General features: G+C 33.7%; 1 protein-coding gene and 1 long non-coding RNA gene across 2 annotated transcripts in view; one reads left to right on the top strand and one right to left on the bottom strand.

The window, feature by feature from the left end:
- The window catches only part of LOC121733739 (D-beta-hydroxybutyrate dehydrogenase, mitochondrial), an 89248-nt gene extending 83587 nt beyond the window's left edge, over positions 1–5661 (top strand). The window contains exons 7-8 of the mRNA XM_042124089.1: positions 440–613; positions 5354–5661. Coding sequence (XP_041980023.1) covers positions 440–613; positions 5354–5512 — 333 coding nt within the window. The 3' untranslated portion in view covers positions 5513–5661. The remainder of the gene's footprint in view (positions 1–439; positions 614–5353) is intronic.
- A 5261-nt stretch (positions 5662–10922) lies between these two features.
- On the bottom strand, positions 10923–23749 carry LOC121733709. Its single transcript, XR_006036598.1, has 4 exons — positions 23740–23749; positions 19441–19454; positions 16358–16360; positions 10923–11010 (listed from the first exon to the last, which is right to left on the bottom strand). It is a non-coding gene; the product is annotated as an uncharacterized LOC121733709 (long non-coding RNA).
- Positions 23750–24046: the final 297 nt, after the last annotated feature.

The raw sequence follows: 24046 nt of genomic DNA, 5'->3' as shown, positions 1-24046 counted from the left end.
GCCAATTTATATGGCTTCCAAAAAATTATGTGTTTCACTTAATAATTTATATACATACTACTTATGGCGGGTTGTGCATTGAGATGAAAAAAAAAATTGTTAATTGCAGTGCTTTGATATGTTAGCTAAAAAGTCAACTATTTTATAAGTTTTTAAATAGGAAAAAGGTTACTCTAGCATATCCACAGCTAACTATCGTTTGGGTTCATTTGAAACAAATATTTTTGGTTCAAATGAACCCAATTGAACCCAGCGTCCATAGATATTATTATATTATTTTAATTCTAAGTAGCCATTGTTTTGGGATAAAATGAACCCAATACATATAATACATGTGTAGTAACATTTTTCTAACCCTTCTAAGTTCGGAAAAGACTGTAATTCTTTGTTGTGCCTTAGTTAAGGACAATGACCATGTACGATGATGATTATTTTCTAGGTAGTGGTAGCAGCTGGCGAGTACACCACAGGTAGCGCGTGGCTATCAGAGGAGAAACTTCTAGAACAGGCCAGAGAGATGTGGAAGAGACTGAGCGATGAACAGAAGGGCGCGTACGGAGAGGAATACTTCGAACAGGCGCTCCGCAGCCTCGAGAAGTACACTAAGGGCGCTGTATGTATATTTACCTATTATTATTTTATCTTGTTACATAATTTATGAAACTCCTAAAGTATTGGTACATAATATGTATATCTGACGACCTCTGTGGCTCAATTGATTGAGTGTGTAGCAGCTCAAGCCGGGCGTCGCAGTTTTAAATGTTTCCGGGTCTGGATGTGTATTAAATATGTGTATGATATAATAAAAATCTTAAATATATGTATAGTATAAAAATATTAAATATATTTCCGTTGTCTGGTACCTGTAACACAAGTCCTTCAGGTACTTAGCACGGGGCCAGACTGACGTGGTGTAAAGCGTCCATAGATATTATATTATTGATTTTAAAAAGCCAATTCTCCACTTCTTTGGTAAAAAGTGACCTCGTGCGAGTTTCTTACGCCGGATTCTTTCACGAACCGGTGACATCGTAGACTGTCCTGAAAGGACTGACGTAATTGTGGAAGATGTGAAGAATAAAAACCCCCTCCTGGCCTTCAAGGATGTGATATACCCGACTTCTTCACCGCGTTCTCTAACCAGAAAGCGGCCATTCTTGACGGCCTGGAGGTAAAAGAAAGAAAGATAGAGGTAGTACACATGATGAAAATGAATGAAAATATACTTTATTGTGCATAATCACATTTACAATACCACACACATTAAATTAAAACACATAAAATGATGAGAGTACACAAAGGCGGCCTTATTACTAAATAGCAATTTCTTTCAGACAACCTTTGAAAGAAAAGAAGAAATTGCTGGAGAAAGGGTGTTGTGCTTAAAGTATAACTATGATGAGTGCAAGGAACCCCCTACAGAACCACCTAGTGGTTAGAACGAACCCACCAGTATGGAAGAAGTGCGTGAATGAAAAGGTTATTCTATAAGTTACTAGCTGATAATGCCCGCAATTCCGTTGCGGCAAAATTAGTTCATCGTGCGGGAACCGTACATTTTTCCGGGATAAAAACTGTCCTATGTCCTTTCTCTGGACTCAAAGTTTCCCCATACCGAATTTTAACAAAATCGGTTCTGCGGTTTGGGCGTGAAGAGGTAACAGACAGACACATAGACAGACAGACAGACACACTTTCGCATTTATAATATTAGTATGGAAGTATGGATAACCGATCCGAAAATAAAGCATTGCTACCTTATCTATATACCGCATAATAAGTTATTTCAGTAGATCAATATTAGAGGGGACTAAAAGACACATTGAACAGTTTTTTTTAATGTAAAACCATTTTTCAATAAATATTCATACGTAGCTTACATTTCCAAAAAAATACCTTAGTGATGAATCCTATCTATCTTAATTTATAGAACTGAATTTTCACACATTAATTTAGTTTAAAAATTTTATGCTCATATCCAACGCAAAAGTTTCTTTCCACCCGCGCAGCCTGCAAAGTTTTCAAACCCCGTGTGTTCGATGAAACCTTTTATTTCTGTTGTACAAAGAGATCTGAATTTTTCACTTCCTCGTTTCTATTTTCATGTTGTTACCATTTCATCGTATCGCAGTATTTATTAAGAGATATTCCCGGAACTCTATTTTGTTGCCTCTACATTTTCAGGATAGTATGAATTTCTTTTTCAATTTGGAACTCGTAGCTGACAAAATTTACATTTAAGACATCTACAGTATTACAATTTTCTATTAGAACTGGTTTTAATGACAAGCAGAGTAAATTACAACTTATAATACATGTCCCTGTGTTTTTCAGGTGGAAACTTGAAGTATCTTTTTAAAACAAATATTATTCTTCAACTTTATTCACCGTACCTGCTTCCACTATATTTTACTCGTATAAAAACCTCCTTTTTAAAATGAAACTGAGAAAGTAGTTGATAGCTGGCCATTATTTTTAAAGAACAAGGGAGGCACATCATTCTTGATGGCGCTTACTTTGTTCATTCGAATGGATACAAAAATAGACAACACGGCCGCGGTCAACCTGGGGCCTGGTTTCATCCAACGGAAATAATTCACATGGCTGGGGATGGTAATGTTAAATTAAGGAATTTAAAAACAGCCCCCAATTGAGTCTAATACGAGTCAGGAATCAAAATGCATAAAATTGAATCCATCAAGAAGTTGGGGCACTTCTGGTGATTTGATCAATTGTACAATCTCTTATGACGTAGATCATGTCTGCTTTTTATTAATAAAAAAATCCGTTTCAAAATAGATATATCCTTTTGGAAGCAACGATGCCACGGACAGACACACACACTAATAGACAGACAGACAGACAAACAGACACGTCAAACACCTCTCTTTTTCGTCGGGGTTGAAAACAGACAACACGGCTACGGTCACCCTAGTTTAATCCAACGAAAATAATTCACATGGCAGGGGATAAAAAAAGGTTTAACGGAAATTCCGACGTATCTGGCTCTTGTAACGTACAAACGTAAAAACGTTATTGGCTGTCACATATCCGGTAATGGTGAGGTGATGAATAGAGGACGTAGATATTTACTAGCAGAATATGTCTTTTATTCGAGTCAACTGCGTAGATGATCAGATATTGAAAACTTCAATAAGTTTTGTTTTTTGTTAAAAATTAATTTAAAAAAATGTTTATTTCAGGTAAGTATCAAAGACCTTATATGAAGTATTATAAAAATTATATTCGATGCTGTTTATTCAAAGCAACATTAGTAATAATAATAATCAAATTATTATTATTACTAATGACTCGCGCACGAAGGGTTCCGTACCATTATAGAGCAAAATTGGGCCAGAATTTGTATTTTTTGTATGGGAGCCCCCCTTAATTTTTATTTTATTTTTAAATTATTATTAAATATTAAAGTACACATATAATAAAGGACTTTGAGAAAAATTCAAGTACCTACCTGTTGTCATTATTGATATAGAGCAAAAAAGGCCAAAAATATCACGTTTGTTGTATGGGAGCCCCCCTTTAATATTAATTTTATTTTGATTTTAGTATTTGCTATTGTAGCGGCAACAGATATACATAATCTGTGAAAATTTCAACTCTCTAGCTATTACCGTTCTATGGTTACAGCCTGGAGACACACAGACAGACAGACAACGAAGTCTTAGTAATAGGGTCCCGTTTTTACCCTTTGGGTACGGAACCCTAAAAAGTATAGCCTGATTACGGAAATTATAGAGCCTCATGTTTCCAGGGTATAAGTTGAGACCTCATGTCTCATGATGAAAGAAATATTATCTGCTAAAATATTTAATTCTTACACAATTTCAGCGTAGTTTAAGTATGTTGACTGTGGTTTCAGTATTAATATGTTTACCGGTGTCCTTAACCTAACTACGTTGTAGAGAGGTAAATACCTTAGCTTAGTTTAATTACCTATACACTGTGTAGTATACGTATACAAAGTGTACAGTGTAGAGACCGGAATTCTAATACCTCGGATGTCACTTCGATCTTGGTTAAGGACCCGCCTGCCGAACATACGGCGCCGAAATTTCAGCGGCTGAAGTGTCAGTCGCAATATTCAGTTGCTATGACAAACTAAACGATCAAAACGCGGCGCGCCTTATCAGTGGATGTGTCGCGACACTAATACTGTCTAAGTGTCTAAACACACTATGCCGAAGTTCCGCAGCGGAAATTCCGCATGATTACATCAGCAATCAAACGCATACAATATAACGCGACGGAATTTCGGCGTGGTGTGTCATCGGTAATTTAAAATACATTACAGGCTGCTTCTGTCGAGGAAATTCGGCAGAGTGTGTTTAGACACTTCGGCCGTTCCCAATATTTGATCTATCTCTGGTTTTGCCCTACTAGAGATAGGAATAGCTCACATTAGACATTAGAGACATAATATATTTATGTCAATTCAATGATAGCTGCGATCGGTTGTATGTCAAACCTAAAACCTGTAAAGTAGTTATGTCTATTGTGCTGTAAAGATAGATTGAATATTGGGAACGGCCGTTACTCGCGCGTCATACACATGTGTGCGTGCGAGTGATTCTGCGAACGAAACTACATCCCAAGTATGAGAATCAGACCCCAGGTCAGCGAGCCTGCGTTTTATGTTTCGTGTAAACAATAACTACAGTTTGTTCAGATTTATTTTACCCTACAAGATCTTGATGATACGTTTTGTATCGTAGCTCACAATATGTCAAAAGATTTATGATATCTACTTATACATGGTGTAACAAAAATAGCTGATAATACTTCAGGATGTGTACGTGTTCCTTGTAGAGAGTTCACTGTGAAAGTAGCAGCGCTGAAAGACCAAATTTTTTTTTTCACTTTTATATGGGGAAACTCGTGACGCTCGGGCCCTTGCCCATACAAAAGTGAAAAAAAATCGTCTTTCAGAGCTGCTACTTTCACAGTGAACTCTCTACAAAGAACACATACACACCCTAAAGTTATCACTTATTTTTGTTACACACTGTATAGGAGTAGAAGTTTATGGCCTGGCGTCGCATTCTTCTTAAAGCCAATAAGCATTTTCATTAAGGAGTGGCTCATCAGCAAAATGTTAAATTGATACGATTTGTGCCACTACTACTTCATTGGTGAATATGAAAATGGATGGCCTTAACGTCACTGATCGTTGCGGCGATCTTTATATATTGTTCAAACCTTAAGGTTCTTCACATGCTTTTTTTTTTAATCTTAAGGTAGACTTTCGAAGACGCTATAGACGCGGAGTCACTGACGTTATAGATGCTCGCTACGTAAGGCTACCTTTATGAATGTCCATGAAATTTGTCCCCAGGATGCCGACCTGACTGCCGTGACACGCGCGCTCAGCGACGGCGTGACACGCACTTTCCCGCTGTCACGCTACACACCGGTCTCCCCGCGCGAGAAGCTCAAGTCTCTACTCGCCGAGCACATGCCCCGCTCGCTCTACGAGGGACTCTACAACGATTAAAACTAGTCTTCCGCACTATACTCACGAATCATTGGCGAATTTTATACTACGAGTAGATTTAGGTACGAAATTTTCTAGAAAATTATTTATGTAGGTACAAAATACAACAATTTTGCAAAATATTTTACTGTTAATTCTATACATTTTATAAATAAAGCAGATATACATTATTTGAAACAAAATACAGTATATAAAGATTACTAGAATTATTGTTTTACAAAGAAGACGTCAAATAAATAAATAAATAAAACTTTATTCCCATTTTTAAAAACATAACACAACCATAATATTAAAACAAACATAAAATAACAACACGGTAGAAAACTAAAAAAAACATATTATAAGGATTAAGGAAAATAAAACATTAACAAAAGAATCTTAAAACTAAACAGTTTTTTCAGTTTGTGGCAGTGCAGTGCTATGCCAAAAAAATGAGGATGTCAGAAGTTGAATTTTTATTAAATTATGCCAAAGAATATCGAGCTTCCATTCAAAGAAACATGAGGTGACAGTATACTTATGTGGAAATGTAGAAGTTATGTGGAAGTCTTAAAAGCATCCGTATTGACATGAAATGTCAAGTGTCAGCGTCAAAATATCACATGAATCCCCACTTCCAGCACTCAAGTTCGAAGTAATAAATGAAAGTATCTGACCTTTTTGAAGCTGGAAATAAGAAGCAGCTGCAGCGTGCTCAACAAGATTTCGACTATTAATTTAGCTAATTATAAGCTGTTGAATAGTTGTCTTAAATAGTTCCACCGGGAATAAAGAGGACCGGACTTTTAGGGCTGTCTCACGTGCTAATTTTGTCATGAATGAATATCATTTATTAGACATCCTCGTATCTATTGTTGTATTTCATCTTGGTAGAAATTTAGATTCCAATTAAATGGAACGTTTAATTTTTTTATCACGTTGAAAATTACAATAATGTTTTGACAATACTTCAAAGATTCAAAGATTTTATTTGCAAACTAAGTAATTACTATACAAACAATTATTATAAGTAGAGACTTAGTAGCTTGTGCAGGCGTTACCATTTTTCTAAATATGACTTAAAAGAATGTTACCCTGTTACATTTTATACAATGATGAATGAAAATAGTAAAAATAATTACATTATACATTTTTAGTAGTATTCCTATTCAATCTAGGTTGAATAGGAATACTACTAATAATAGAATACATTCTACAAGTTCTCACACAGATCCAAAACAAGCTCCGCAAAAGCCCTGTATGTTGTATATCATGTAATAGGTTAGTTGCTTACCAAATGAGGCCAGCAGCTTTTCCCGAAGCTCGCGTAAATTACACGAGCTTTTAAGGTCTAGTAAGTTTGCTGATCATTTATGCAAGTTCTGCACTTGATCACGTCGCCGGCTTAGAGCGATATGCGTGTCTGAAAGCTTAGAAAGCTCATGATTTACGTATCCTTATCTAGTGAACTATGATCATAAAATCGGAAAATATAGAAATAAACATTCAGCATTATAATTTGTTCTTTCATGAATTATGAGAGAACAAATTATAATGCTGAATGAGTGCTTAAACTGTTCTCGTGTAACTTTTTTGCTGCCGCAATAAATAGTTCCTATTCATTGCGGCAGCAAAAAAGTTTTCACTTTGATGCTTAGAGTACTATATTATTAGTTATTTGGTTCAAAAGTATAGTGAAAACTTTGGTAAAATCTCAATAGAACAAAGTAAAACTAATTCTTTGATCTTCTTTAAAGCGGTTATGACCCGGATGTCACCCGCAGATATTAAGGCTGCGATGGCCGTCACAGCCGCCTTTTATTTGGCTAACTGATTTTTAATGATAATAAATTGTATAGGCCTCTTTAGCGCCCATTCAAAGTTTAATGTTTTATTTTTCCCAATTTTGCCAATGGGGATTGTCCATTTTTTTTTAACTTTGCTCATTACAAAAACATTTCGAGGAATAAGGTCAGTGATCGTTTTTCTGTATATAAACAAAAAAAATTCCCATTAGTTACTTATATTTTTGAACAAATATGTTTAACCTTTGTTTGACCTTCAATGGCGTTAAATTAGCAATAAATTCGACCAACATTACGTTTCGAACTTTTGATAAGCGTCTCGTATCAGCTTTCACATAATGAGAACTTGCATTTGACGAACCAGTCATTATAAATAAGATTGGAAGGAAATTTAAAACATACTGAAGAGGTCAATTAGCCACCGATGATGACGTCAGAGCGAAACTTTAAAAATATATTGAGAAAAAACTAGCCAATGACTTTCAAAATTATTTAATTTATATTCTTAAAATACCCTATTTTAACGAAAAAAGATATGAAAAGTACATGTGATTTTTTTTTGGACAATGCCCATTACGCTTCGTTACTAAATTTTTGCTATATTTTGACGTCTCGCTGGCTTATTGACACATTTTGAAGGTCAAAATGTAATTTTGGCGATCATAAAGTGTGGGCTCATTTATACACTAGTGTAGGAAAATTGTTTTTCTCTCTAAATCCCAGGGTTTAGGCTTATTAGAAGCAACTGCGACTCCTATTTTTATTGCGTAATGTTTAAATAAGGGCATCATTAAACATTTATTTATAACTTTTATTATTTATGAGTAATTGTTCATAATATGGTTGTAAATTGTGAAGCAAGTTTTGTTTTATACGATTATCATTAGACTGCAATTTCAGCCCACGCTCCAGTTTCGTACAAAGCTGAAGCGCTGTGCAGGTAGTTTTCAATTATAAAAATAATATATAATTATAAAGTGTGCTAAAATTAAAGGCTAAGTGTATTTTCATGTCACCGAGTGACAGCGTTAGTTTTTGTTAATTAATTTTTAATTACACTGGTTGCATTTTAAAAACATACTCATTACTCGCATGTTTTGCTCACATGCTAAAGCTCTGCACTCTTCTGAGACATTTTATTTAATAAAACTCATGTGTTTGAAAGCTATGATGAAAAACAAACTAAGCCAAGATAAAATCAAATAGAAAATTGTAGAGCTCAACATCTTCGAATGAAAATGTTTAAAAATCTGTTTTTGTCAAAGGTTTTCATTTTGGAATAAAAAAAAACTGGAACTGCGCACTGTGAAACTCTGGAACAAACTGTCACCAGCAGTATTTCCGGACCTATACGACCTGCAAACGTTCAAGAAAAGAGCGTATTCCCTCTTAAAAGGCCGGCAACGCACCTGCTCTTCTGATGTTGCGAGTATCCATGGGCGACGGTAGTTGCTTTCAGGCGACCCGTTTGCTCGTTTATTTTATAAAAAAAAAGAACTAAAACCAATTAGTCAGCTGGCAAATGAACACGTCGCTGGCACGTGTGAGTCACGTGACTGATATGTTCCGCGATCAGCCCAGCTATGTGCTACATGATTTTAATTGGGAACATAGCAAGTTGACATCCACATAGAAAAATAAGAGGTAAAGTATAAAAAAAATATAAACATAAAACTAGAAGTGTGTCCAGATTTGGCGTGATTTTGACCGTGACCTTTTGGAAGTGTACACTGTACAGTACATAGATATTATATGTCACGATATACAATTTCTAAGCGATCCACCTATACATAATATTATACATAATCTGGACGCACCATTAGTGTTTGTTAAGATAAACTAAAACTTATTAAAATGGACTTCTAATGTAACAGAAAGCCATAAATTATTAAGATCTGTAAAGGAGATCTGAGAAAGATAGAGAGAAGGAAAAAGAAGGGAATTAAAATATTAGTATTCTATAATTTAGCATAAGATTCATCACGTACAAACTAAGTAGATGCAAAGTTAACAACCAAGCTGATTGTTTTTCACAAAATATTTAGGCTAAATAAGGAGCTATAAATTGTTATTTCTGATATAAACAATGAAAGCTGTTTAAGCTTTTAATAAATTAATGCATCGTTTATGAGCACCGTATTACCGCTTTAACGGATAAACGAAAAACAACATACATTAACCTACTGTTTAAAATTCATTATGTTTTAACCATCAAATATATGAGCAATCACAAACATGTTTACTTGTTAAATAATAATAAATGAATAATATATTGTTCTTATTATGAGTTACAATATTATTGTAACATTATGTATAGACAAAGATATTATCTTATGTATAAACTCTACAGTTTATAAATAACTTTGTCTAAATTTGTTACCCGACTTGTTAAGTTTAAGATGTTTTCCCTTAATATTGAATTAAACTAAAATGTTGTCGAGTGGTCGTGAAATGTACGCAGCTTATTATTATTTAAGGTGCAATTTAGTAAATAATAATTACATTTTGCTATATATTTATTACTTATTTATTTATAATGTAGAGTAGTTTTTAGTTGAGAGACATTGTCAATGAATTAAATCAGTTTCGTTTAAATAATAGGTATCTATAATATTATGTATGGCTTACTGTTAATTTAATGAAAGTATAATATTCTATTTTCTATACTCACCGTATAAACATATTTTAATAATAATCGAAATTTTAATAATCAATTATAAAGTTAATGGTTTTATTCATTTACCATAAAAAGTTTCATTTTCTAATTAAGGCGGGGATTAATCTCAATCAAAAACGATAACCTTGCACACAACCAAAGACCAAGCGTATACGCATCGCAATAAGATTCATTTTAGCTTAGCATAAAACTACAGGTTCTCGGGCGGATCTTCTCTATTTTTCATGTTTTTTTAAAATATCTTTGGAAATAAATATTAAGAAACAAAATTGTTCGGTTAAAGAATTTTTAATATAGATTTACTAACAATTTATTCAAATAAAATGTACAATTATCCTAGTTAATACTTATATTTCGATGAAATAGTGTTTTTTCGGAGGTAAGTTTGTAAATTAATTACAGCCAAAGTATTACGTCTTATTAAAATGTTTATGGTTTAAGGTATTTTAAATATTGTGCTTTATATCTCATATTTTTTAACACTTCGTTATTATATTGGAACTAGGTAAACCGGGAGTCACGGAATAACAAATTGGGGTTTATCCTCGCCTTAAACGATATTCATTTCTTAGGTAAGTTTTAAAGAAAGGTAAATCATAACTCTGTTTCAATTCATTATTATCTAAATGCAAATAAAGCTTATTATAGACGGTTATAATGTTACGAATTTCAAAGTCACCTAATATGGGTATATTACCCTTGCAATAAAGAAACACAATGACATTTTAATTTTGACACGTTCCAAATATTAGCATTAAGTGCTCTCTAGACGGTTATTCAGCATGACATGCAGATGCATGTCATGTCATGTATGTGTATTAATACTGTCACGTAGATACGTGACAGTATTCATTGTTGCACGACATGCCGATCGTGAAACGATCATCCGTACATGTAATGTACATATTGCAGGACGAAACATAAAAGAACTTGTCAATCAATGTACAGCACGTAGTTTGCATGTCATTCACATCAATCAACCATAAACGATCATGCGTGCATAGCAGCACATAACGCATGTAATGCTGAATTATCGTCTAGGGAGCGCATTAGGAAAAAACTTAAATAAAACAGAGTAAGTATACAAAAATCTAGGTACCATCGGGGATAATGTTTAAAAATGCATCAGATAATACTTTAGGACGAGTTACATCTAGTGAAGCTCGGCAGTCAACGTGCATTTACGGTAGCAAATGTATCGAAACTATATTTACGTGTGACGATGTATTTATATGTGTTTTATTAAATAAACGTGAAATAAAAAAATATGTTTTATTTACCTATTCAATATTTAAAGAAACCCTCGAAATTTTTCAGGGCCTGATAATGATGAATATAGGTCTCTCGAAACTCGATCATGTCAGCTTTCAAATAAAAGACTAGATCAAAATCGGTCCACCAATTTGGTCACTACGATGCCACGGATAGACACATACAGACAGACGGATACGTTACTATTACATATTTTTATGAACTTAATGATGTGCTATATGTCTGTTTGTCTGTGTCCTCTCTGTTGTCATCGTAGGCTAAATGTTGCAGACGCTGGGTGGATTGAAAGCTACCATGGTTTTATAGATAGCAGCGTATAATAATGTGTGTTTTATCAAGAAGGAACCATTAGTTTGTAACAAGAGAGGTTAGCGCTACTCAAGAAATCTATCTTCTCTTTTTCTGATCCAATTCGAAAAAAGAACTTAAAAGCCGAGATGGACCTCTGTGCATTATAAAATGCTTTAGACTATGAGGAAGTTCGCCTTTTGTTTTTATTGAGAGCTCGCCTGTGAGAAAATGTAATGAAGATAGCCTTGCGTTTGGGTTAATATTTAAAAAGTTTGCAACGTGTAACAATTTTCAACTTCAAACATGTTTCAGCGAAATCTAGTTACAAAATTTCGTTTTGTCTTTGTTCCGTTTCTGATCAAAAGAAATAATTGACTTATTTAAAAGAAGTACGAAAGGAGGTCATAAAACAAGTATTTCTCATACTTTAATATTTTCAGAAAAGATTTCTCGTAACATTTCGTAATTATAATGGAAAAGTAAAAGTTTGTTTATCACAACAGACATAAGCTAAGTATATAAATTCCTGATGTATACGAATACTTTAGTATTTATTACAATTTACAAATTATAACTTAAACTTCATAAGTAATAATAAAACGAGCGAACAAAAAATTACTTTGCGACTGATGATGAACATACTCTTTTAATAACATGAGCGGTATTAATTTGACTAAGCGAAAAATAAACTAAACTAACGACTAATATTGATTTATAATAAAATCCAGAACGAGCTTACAAAATGTGAATTGCGATTAATCTATTTGAGATATTAAAATTCTATCCGAGCGACTGTATTACTAAGTGAGCGACTGGAAATACATAACGGGCAACTTCAATATTAAATATAGATTCAATTTTTCTAAGTTAAAAATTTTGACACCTAAAACTGTAATTTACAGTCCCTCGATTAAATACTACCCTACTAAAAATATGTCTCTAAGCAAAAACACCTGACGTTTTAAAGCACTTACTACACCCTAAAACTACAATTATTGTGACATGAGGAGGTCGGCATAGATACTACCAGAGAAATTAATTAAGTACATACGAGTACATAGGTAGATAGCAGAATACTAGTACGTAAATTGGTCGAACTATATCAAAGGTACTCACGACTATATCTTATTTTTAACGTTTTACGTATATGTCTAAAAACTACGGTAATAATACGGTAAAAATATTTTCCACACAGGAAACTTGACTTTTAAACTTAAAATAATAGAAAATCTATGTTTGGCCCAACTTTGCAAGTGTTGTTTGTTTGAAAAAGATTTAACAACGTTATTCCATTGAAGTTGTTAGCAAACTTTGATATTTCTTATTCCAAACATGCAAATGTAACGTTGTTTCGACCTGAGCAGAGCCCATCATTTTCGCCGCCCTTTACATACAGGAAACATATTTGTTGGGGGAAAATGGGAGGAATATTTAAGAAAATACTCAAATATTTCCACTACCAAACTTAAGGTAGGTTAGCTGGTAAAATTCTCAAACTTAAGTGGTGGATGGCTAGGTTGGAAGATAGGAATAAGTCAATTTTGCCGCCCCTCATTTTTGCCGCTCTGGGCAAATGCCCGGCTCGCCCCTCCCTCCTTAGATCGGGCCCTGGACCTGAGTTTCGATTCTCAAGCTTTGAATCTCATTGCTATCTCACTCGTGAGTCGTGTGCATAGTGCATACTTGTGGCTGTCTCATGCGCGAGTGAGACGACCTGCGATCGAAACGATATTCGAGGGTCGGAAAAGCCAATACTGGCCGTTCGGCGGCTTACTTCGTTAATCTCATTAGGAGTATAATATCTCTACCTAAGTCCATAAGCGACGCGAGTTTTGTAACTGCCAGGGCTATAAGGTCTTATTCGGCTTAACAAGAACATGCTGTATCGCTACCGAATCAAGGAGTATGTTTTAAAATGTATTAAGTTTGGTCCAAATTTCCACCACTAACGAGACCTATTATATAGTAAAATTGTCTACTTAATACTGAGTCATTATAACCAGACCGCATTTAAAAAATACCCTATCAGTGAAAAGTTAGGGCTGAATGAAAAGTCATAATATTTACCATTTTGTATGAAAAATATTGTTGATGTAATAAAAATGTATTGAGTTTGGTGCACATGTCCACAACCAAATGTATGCTAAATACGGAATCATTATAACTGGACCGCAACCAAAAATATCCTATAAGTAAAAAGTTATGACGGAATGAAAAAAAATTCTACCATTTTATTCCATAAAATAGTGTTAATATGATCCATTGCTCTTTTAAACTACTCAATATATGTTATATCATGCCGCTTGGCATTTCCTATTAGGTTTTTACTGAAATAGATGAATATCAATATCAATATTTTCACTCAAAAAAAATTTTTTTTCATATGCCCATATCTTTTTACTGAAAGCTTATTTTTAATAATTTATCTCATAATGAAAGTTACTCTATATTATTTTACTGGACAATAAGTCAATATGGATCTCGTTAGTGGTGGAAATTTGGACCATTTTACTTCATTCTCCTTTACTTTATTTACTCGAGGGTATGCAATATTACGGATTATATTAAAAAGGCATTGCTAAGTTGCGAAGGTGCTACCGATTAAAGACGTCATTTTAAATAAATATTAAATAGGGCATTAAATAACTTTCATTTGGCTTTTTATTAGTTCTAGGTGGCAGTTAAGTACTAGTTTAACGCGTAGCGTTACATGCAAAAGCAGAATGCAAATGATAAAAATATCTAATGTAAATGTAAGGAAAAGTCCAGGGATTCCAAGTATCTTCCAGAAAAATAGAAATATAATATTAGTTTAGAAAACATGACAGATGAGAGCTAATAGCTATACTTACACAATTTTTTTTCTTTCATAATAATATAGTTATTTTTGTTATGTTTTTATTTTTGTTGCTTGTTGTTATTTTTGCATAAACCATGGATTAAAACTGTTAATAGCATTTTGCGATGAACAATAATATCTCCAGTACTATCAGTTATAAGCTGTATTGAATATCGATTTCTATTTTCGCAAATACCGGAATAACCTCGGCCAAGGAGAGTATTGTGCAGACTATTCTAGAACAGGAAATACAAACGACAAACGCTTGTGCAATTTAAACTATTAGTTTATCATTTAATAGTGCTATCTAGATACACGGTAGCGTGTCAAGCCAAGTTCAAGTATAACAGAACTGGCGAACAGCACTGTGTATTACACAAAATATTACACAAACCATTTGCAGCCAGTTTTGACTCCCTCATAATTCAGAAAATGTTAAACATAAACGTGTCAAATTTGGCTCATGTATTGAGACGTGCGGGGCTAAAATGGTCGCTTTGGAGAGTCATATATTGAATCATAATATGATTCATTTTTAAACTCCACTTTGCGTGCAATTCATATAGTGATCCGCTTCGAATTTCGATTAATGATTGGTCGCCGCGCGCGAGAGACCAATCAGTGATGTAAGCGAATCACTATATGAATTGCACGCAAAGTGGAGTTTAAAAGTGATTCGCTTCGATTAATGATTTTTTCTCCGCGCGCTTCGCTCGCGAGACCAATCATTAATCTAAGTGAATCACAATATAAATTGCACGTAAAGTGGAGTTTAAAAATTAATCATATGATTAATTATATGATTCTCCAAAGCAACCATTTTAGTAGGGATGTGAAAAAATAATCGATTAAGAAAAAAATCGATTAAAAATCGATTTTTCTTTTAGTAAAAATAGATTTTCATACGCGATTTTTTTAAAAATAATCGATTAATAATCGATTATTTTATAATATACTTATAAGTAGATTAAAAAATTTGCAAAAAATATTTATATTAAAAATCGATTATTTTCTTAAGAAAAATCGATTATTTATTAATCGTTTTTTTTTTTTTAACTTAAAAAAATCGATTATTTAAAAATCGATTTTTTTATCTGCAAAGTCACATCCCTACATTTTAGCCCCGCTGACCATAGAGGAAAATAAATAATAATACACGGACCTGACAGTTACGATGAACGATAAAATATAATCTCGTTTCGTTGATCGAAACGAGATTAAACGACCCACCACTTCTTCAATTTGTTAATTCCTCATTAGAAGCATCACAACGTGCGCTCCTTACAAAATTAAAAATAATATAGTAATTATTTTTCGAATTTAATGACAAAGTGGTTTACTTGATCTAGTTTTTGAACTTCATACAAGCACTAGCGCGATGTAGCCACCCGACAGTGCCATCTCTCGGTAGACATTTGAACTATGTTCTTAATGCTGCTGAGCTATGAATAATAATAATTATTATCCTACCAAAATATAAATGTAAAAAAGAAGAGCTAAGTTCAATACAATCAATATAATACTTGTCTATGGACTTCGATGTCAAAAGAATGGAGATCTTAATGAGTCCCAAATTCAGTGTCGGATTTACAAATTTGCCGCCAGTGGGCTATTCGATTTTTGTCGCTCCGTTTGAAATTCAAGTTTAATTCACAATCATATTAATTACATTTATTCTGAAATTGCAACTTTATGATTTGTCTTCCATCGTCCTCAATACATCGGATTTATCATTCTCAGTATGAGATTGTGAACTAGTTGGGCAGTCAGTGAAAGTTTCGATGAACCTTTTATTTTGTGGAACCTCCATCGAATTTCATGAAAATTTAAGAAGCAAAAGTGACATAGTACCAACTTGCGCTTTTTCCCTGGGGGTGACTCACACCCCTTCTCGGGGGTGAACATTTTTTAAATGAAAATAACCCCATGAATCGATAAAAACACAAATTCTAAGCATGTGTGTGTCCTTATGGCTGCCATACCCGCTACTGTGTACTGTGCAGGTATGCCTGCGCAGGTTTACCAGAATGTGTGTGCGAATAGACCTGCGCAGGCGACTGTAGCAAAATCGAAAATCAATTCTTTCGAGTGACACCTGCGCAGGCATACTTGCACACGGGACCTGTCTGGTAGACCGTAGCATGTATAGCTTATCTTATATCTTTCTTATATCTTTAAACGAGCAACTCTTGTTCTTGTATATATATATATATATATATATATATATATATATATATATATATATATATATATATATATATATATATATATATATATATATATATATATCACAAGAACAAGAGTAATATATATATATATATATATATATATATATATATATATATATATATATATATACAACAAGAATTGCTCGTTTAAAGATATAAGATAACATTAGCTTTATCGCATTTTATTAGTATTTATTTAATCTACTTATAAGTATATAAAAGAGACTTCTATTCTTGCCAATTGTTTTATTATGAGACTATACTTTCGTAACCAACAAAAGAAATTTCTGCACTTAATTACCTCAATTTTAACTACTAGCTGTACAATGCGCAATATTTTTAAATCTAGAATAGCTGGTATTTTTTTCCCTCATCTGTTTGAGTGAGGTAAAAAAATTAAAAGAATATTTTGATGAAACGAAAGGTTGAAACAGGGATTAAAATCTGAGTAAAGGTCTAAGTTGTGTTTGAAAAATTACTGTAGAATAAACTAGAATAGCACAAATTATAATATTTCAATGACTGAATCAAAATACGATACATTATTCGATACGTCAATGTATAATGTTAGTTTAAATCAACGTAGAAATTATACTCATGTTGAGAAATTAATTGAAAATTAGTATGCCGGTAACTCCGAACCTCCCAAAAATGCCAATGAAGCTCGCAAATTAACTTTTAAGAACTCGCAAAATCAGCGCGAAAATAACAAGCAACTCTACGTAGTTGGTATAATAATTTAATTACCGAATTCCGAACTGAATTTGACCCGCCATCCTTTTTTACGAAACACCTAGCTTGTAATCCAAACTTTTGTGGCTATCTAAAAAAATGTGTTAAAAAGAAATTCATAACCGTTAATTATGTTTCTAACTAGGAAAAGTTTAAAATGTGTGGTGGCTTTTTTTAGGATTTACAATTTATATTTTCTGGTCATATTCGCATAGTAACATTTTTTTCCATGAATTGTCTATAAAAATTAAGAAACATTATCTGTCGTAAGGTTTTTGATGGGGGTTAGATTATTATCTAGGCTAGCTCTGTGATTTTCTTTGAACATGAAACAATAAGGTCAAGGGAAGCAACGATTTAATTTATATTATATCTTTACACAATCTTTATACATAAAATATAGCCTATGTCACTCAGGAACACACCAGCTTGCTTGTTAACATTTTTGCAAATGGACTAGTAGTTTCAGTGATTACCTACCCTACAAACAAAAAAAACAAACTTTATACCTCATTATTATAACTAGCTGTCCCGGCAAACGTTGTTTTGCCGTATAAAGTATTTCGATTTTCGCCCATATTAATTTATTAAATTAATTATTACTTACATAATTGAATTATCAATGTAAAAAGTAGATGTTGACCGATTTTCAACCCGAGTATCGACTCGGTATGTATAGCTATGATTTTCGTGAATCTTAGCGAGCTCGCTAAGATTCACGAAAATCAGTCGAGCCGTTTCAGAGGAGTCCAACCACGCACCCCGTGACACGAGAATTTTATATATAAGATAATATTATAAAGTGTATCTCTACTAATATATCAAAGGAACTTTGGCATTTTGAGAATCCAGTTATGCGTGCAGTCAATGTATAGTGTATAGGTCACAGTACTAACATTCCATGAAATAAGTCGGTATGCCTCATGTTTGGAATTATTCAGACAAAACGTGCGAGCCAACGCTGCCGTTGTACGGTGGTCGCAGCTAATTCTGACCACTATCGTTGGCTGCGTTAGCATAATTTAATTGCTATCGTATGTACAAATTTTGTGTTCCCTTTTAACATGCGTGGTTCGACAGAGAAGACATATTGTATCCTCAAAGTCACCAATCTTGATCAATTATTGACGACCTCTGTGGCTCAGTAAGTGGACTGTTGGTAGCTGAAGCCGGGGGTCGCGGGTTCGAATCCCGCCGACGGAACAAAAAGTTTTCAAAGTTTCTGGGGCGATATATATTAAATATGTGTACGTGGGTCACACTGAAAGTGTTTAGAACTAGCTAGTTAGAAACATTACTAATGAAAACTTTTTTTAAATTACAATTTTAGAACTCTTTGGTAACATAATCTGGTATATTACATTTATTTGTCATTTGTTTTGGTGAATTGGCGGCAAATCTAAAACTCTTGTTACACGTGAAAATGAACTTAACGCGAGAAAATTTTCAGTTAATGATTTTTTATGACTTTCGTTGTGGGCTTACTCAATAACAAAGCTTTGATAGGCTGCTATTACCATTTCATAATGAAGCCCCATCTCGTGTCACTATTTACAATTGGTTTAACGAGTTTAAACGTGGACGTATCTCACTGATGATCCGCGTGAGGGACGTCCTTTAACAGCGACTACTGAAGTAAACATTAGTGCTGTGCGACGCATGATAGAGGAAGATAAACACTCCGCGAGACGGACTGTTGAATATTTAACTATGGCACGTGTTGAGATATTGAGCCATACGCCATATAATCCTGGCCTGGCACCCTGCGGCTTTAATTCATTCCCAAGAAATAAAGATAAAATTCGAGGTACTCGCTTTACGAGCCCTGAAGATGCGATAAAAGCATACGAAAATGCCACAGAAGAGACCCCTAAGGAAGACTGGGCCCACTGCTTTTTTCGGTGATTCCATCGAATGTGACGATGTGTAGAGAGGAACGGAGACTACTTCTAAAAACAATAAAAGTATTGGCTACTTTCTACATTAAGCCGTTTTTCATTTTTTAAACATTTTCAGTGTTACCTAGGTATTATATAATAAAAATCTTAAATACATGTATAGATTAAAGTATTAAATATATTTCCGTTGTCTGGTACCCATTACACAAGTCCTTTAGGTACTTAGCACGGGGCCAGACTGACGTGGTGTGAAGCGTCTGCAGGTTATTATTATTATTATATTTTATTTTGATTTTCTCGGCTTTCACCGGTAAACTGATATGTACGGGCCGAAGCCAAGTACACACCAGGTAAGTAATTTGTGTTTAGCTGTTGGTATGATGCTGAGGGTTGGTATGATCGGTTTCTAACATATTGTATGATGTATATAGGTTTGATTGAGATGTATGTAGAGTAGTAGCTTTATCATCAGACTGTAAGAATTTTCTTACAATGCGGCAAGTATTTAAGATTACTGCTTTTTGCAGTAAATATACTAAGTTTAGGGGTAATTGGAGGGTATTTAGAGAGTTATGTAGTTGTTTAGGGATGACACCTGTGGTCGATAGGACTATGGGAACTATAGTTACTTTTTGCAGGTTCCAGAGGCGGGCTATTTCAGCCTTGAGTTCTATATATTTAGTAAGTTTCTCGGCTATTGTACTTTGTAAATTGTGTGTATTCGGTACAGCTATATCAATCAGGTATGCAGTTTTGTTAATTTTATCCACTAAGGTTATGTCAGGTCTATTGTAGTGTGTAGTTCTGTCAGTCAGTATGGTTCGGTCAAAATATAGTTTGGTAGAGGCGTTATCCAGGACATATTCAGGTTTGTATTTGTAATAAGGTTCAATGTCAGTTATGTAGTGTCTTTGCTTAGCAAGTCTCTGATGTATTATACCAGCAACTTGGTCATGCCGATGCTTGTAGTCAGTCTGTACTATTGTTTTACATGCTCCAGTAATATGCTGTATGGTTTCCGGGCAACTTTGGCACTTTCTGCAACTGTCAGCGGTTCGAGTTTTAGTGATGTGTCTCTGATAGTTTCTGGTCTCTATTGTTTGGTCCTGTATGGCTATCATGAACCCTTCAGTCTCTGGGAAGAGATCTCTACGACTCAGCCACGCGTTCGACGCTTCCTTATCGACATTTGTTTGGCATAAGTCGTGCAGGTGTCTTCCATGGAGAGACTTTTTGGCCCATTCGGCGAGTTTGGTTTTGTCATCTACTACTTTATGTCGGTCATTTTGAGAGTAAGGGGTAAATTTGTTATCAGTTATAACTATGGCTTTATGGAGTGTAGAGAGTTCAGCCTTACAGAATTTTTTTTGTCTTAGATTTAATATTTGTCTGTTATAAAGATTAGTTACATCGATAACGCCTCTTTCACTTTCTTTTCGGCGTAATGTTAATCTCTGTACACATGATCTCGGATGGTGCTTGCGGAACTTAGTCATCGTCGTGTTGATTTTTCTTTGTATATTTATTAGTTCTGATTTATTCCAGTTTATTATGCCGAAAGAGTAAGTTAGTATTGGAATTGCGAAGGTATTTATTGCTTCAATGATATTTCGGGCATATAAGTTTGATTTTAGGATTGCATTGAGACGATGTTGAAATTTTTGTCGTAGATTATTTTATTCTTGTGTTCTATTTGGTGAGATTGATTGAATCCTAGATATTTATACGTTTCTCCTTCATCAAGGGACTCTATATATTCACCGGATTGAAGTGTAAAAATATGTTGAAACGAACGTCCTGATTTTATAGAATTTATTTTAGTCTTGTTTATCCCAAAATTCATCTTAATATCATTCGTAAATTGTTCAGTTAGTTCAGTCAGTCTATATAGGTCAACCTCATTGTCAGCATAAATTTTTATGTCATCCATATACATTAAATGGTTTATAGTTTCAGTTTTTCTATGTATGTCGTTATAGTGCGATACCCAGCGTCTGTAGAATTTAAGATATTAGACAGTGGATTTAGGGATAAACAAAACCAAAGTGGGCTGAGTGCGTCGCCTTGAAAGATGCCTCTTAAAATTTGTATAGGGTCAGTCTCTACGAATTTTGTAGGTGTTTTTAATTTTAGTTTTGTTTTCCAGGATGTCATTATGGTTTTTAACAAATAAATAATTTTTGGATGTATTTTGTATATTTCTAGAACTTGCAGTAACCAGGTGTGAGGGACAGAATCAAATGCTTTTTTATAATCAATATACATTGAATACAAATCGGATTTAGTTTTAGTGACATTTTTGAGAATTACAGAATCTATTGCTAATTGCACTTTGCAACCTTGACTAAATTTTCGACACCCCTTTTGTTGTTCAGCTAGTGTATTCTTTTTTATCAACATGTTCGTATATTAATTCAGATATGCAGGAAGTTAATATTTTATAAATAGTTTGCAAACAAGTAATTGGTCTATATTTAGCTGGATTTTCAGATTCGCTGTAGTCTTTAGGTATCATAAATGTGACTCCAAATGTTATGTAGGGTGGGATTTTACTAGGGTCTTCGTTAAAATGATTTAAAAAGCTGTAAAGAATGTTATGGATACTAGTAAACTTCTTATACCAATAATTGTGTGTTTATTATTATAATCATTATGTGAATATCTCCTAATCTTTATTCCATGTATGAGCTTTAAGGTACTGCAGGCAATACCTAAATAAATATTGTACGTAAAAGACTTACTCGGTCCTGTTCTAGAATTCAATGTTGCTGATGTAATAACTTACGCTCGACGTGACGCAGTATTCTTTTGCTACTCAAAATCTGGACACCACGGTCTACTCCTAGTAAAAAAATGGTATAATATGTATGGCTATTGGTTAACTCTCTTACATAAAAACTCGTATCCTAGTAGTGAGAATCGAATACTTCTTATTTGCTCGAACCTTTAATACATATTCTTCAAATAATACTTTTTCTCTGTTTGTTGTCAAATATTTTAGATGTATATTTTCCTGCACGAAACAATTGAAAAACGATTTCCCGATATTAGTCTCGATTGGTATATTTGGATGACTTACAAAACGATGAGTAGGTATCATATTGTATCTGGTGTAACCAAATATGTATATTATATTTTATGCAACATATTGTTTAACCAAATGTAGTTTAAATCAGTAAAAAGTGAATAAAAATGTATTGGAAAATCTGAATGGCGATTAATTAATAAAACTCCATTCACAACGAAACAATAGAATCAAATGAAATAAAAGCACAGAACAAATTTCAATAAGTCATTAAGCGTTTGAGGAGGTAACTTTGTAAGTGGCGGGAAATTCAAAAAGCAATTATTCCGCTAAGTTATAAATTTTTCAATATGAAATTGCGCTCTTGGCACTTTATCAAATTTCGTGGTGCATTTTAAGGAGACCTCAAACATTAATACTCAAATTGCAATTCTAAAAATATGTATATCTGAGGCTATACAGTGTGTAACAAAAATAAGTGATAATACTTGAGGATGTGTACGTGTTCCTTGTAGGAGTTCTCTGTGAAAGTAGCAGCAATGAAAGACGAAATTTTTTTTCATTTTTGCATGGGCAAGGGCTCTAGCGTCACGAGTTTCCCCATACAAAAGTGAAAATTTTTTTGGTCTTTCAGCGCTGCTACTTTCACAGTGAACTCTCTACAAGGAACACGTACAAACCCTAAAGTATTATCACTTATTTATGTTACACCCTGTACAAAATGCATTTGAAATTGAAAACTCAAAAAAATATGTAACATACTTGAGTTGTAGTGCAACAGTAAGTAGGTATCCTAAAATTTAGATTATTTAACAACGACAAAAATGTTTAATTTTAAAAAGACTGCATGTTTCAAGCTAAATAAAAAATTATTGTGAAATAAACTACTGTTGTTAAAAAAGTATAAAGGCGTACACAGAGACTAGAATTTTCAGCACAATATAGCATTTATGTCACAAAGTCAACTCACGAGCAACATAAAATGGCAATAATTTCCTGGAACGATTTCTTCACCAACAATTGTGGGAAGCGCTTTGTAAGTCGCTCTGAACATCGACCTCATACTTGTCCAATTTTACAACGAGCTGTAAAGTTTCATTAGAGTAAAATCCTACCATCCCACTATTTTAAATGTAAAAGTTTGTAAAGATTATAGAAGTAAAATAGACTATTTTCATCTCGAAAACATTTGAAATGCTGTATTTACGAAGGTATAGTTATTAATATTATATAAACTGCTAGAAAAGTATCCATTATTCTGATAATTGTACTTTTTTAGTAAAAATATTAATAATAATTTATCAATCACTTTGTAATTTAAGTTTAAATTTTCAAAGAAAATTATTTAGCTTGATGCATCATAAAATAGAAAAGTCGACGAGTTGATACAAGAAGAGTGTAATATGAAAGATATATCTGTAGCGAGCGGCACGTGGAATGTCTCCTGCATAATACACACACGGGTCACCGCGTCCGTGCACGCCTCACGACAAACGATACACTTACAATGTATACATTTTATATTATGTAAACATAGTATAGTAAGGTAAAAATGCCCTCTTAAAATACAGCGAAAGTGAGGTGGATTACAGTGTCAAGTTCTATAATAAATGCTTAGAGTCATTCATCTAAGAGCCTACTATTAAACATAAAATTAACCCTCGGTTGGTCGCGTGGGGTCTTTAAAAGCCTCCGGGCTTTTAAAGACCCCACGCGACCAACCGGGTTTGTGAAAACGAGAAAAAACTATATTTAAATTAATCGCAGCAACTCCGCTCTTTAGGTAGC

This window comes from Aricia agestis, chromosome 14 (genome assembly GCF_905147365.1).
Source record: "Aricia agestis chromosome 14, ilAriAges1.1, whole genome shotgun sequence".
NCBI classification, from domain to species: domain Eukaryota; kingdom Metazoa; phylum Arthropoda; class Insecta; order Lepidoptera; family Lycaenidae; genus Aricia; species Aricia agestis.
Note: the sequence above shows the minus strand (reverse complement) of the source record. Positions and strands in the feature narration are given on the sequence as shown.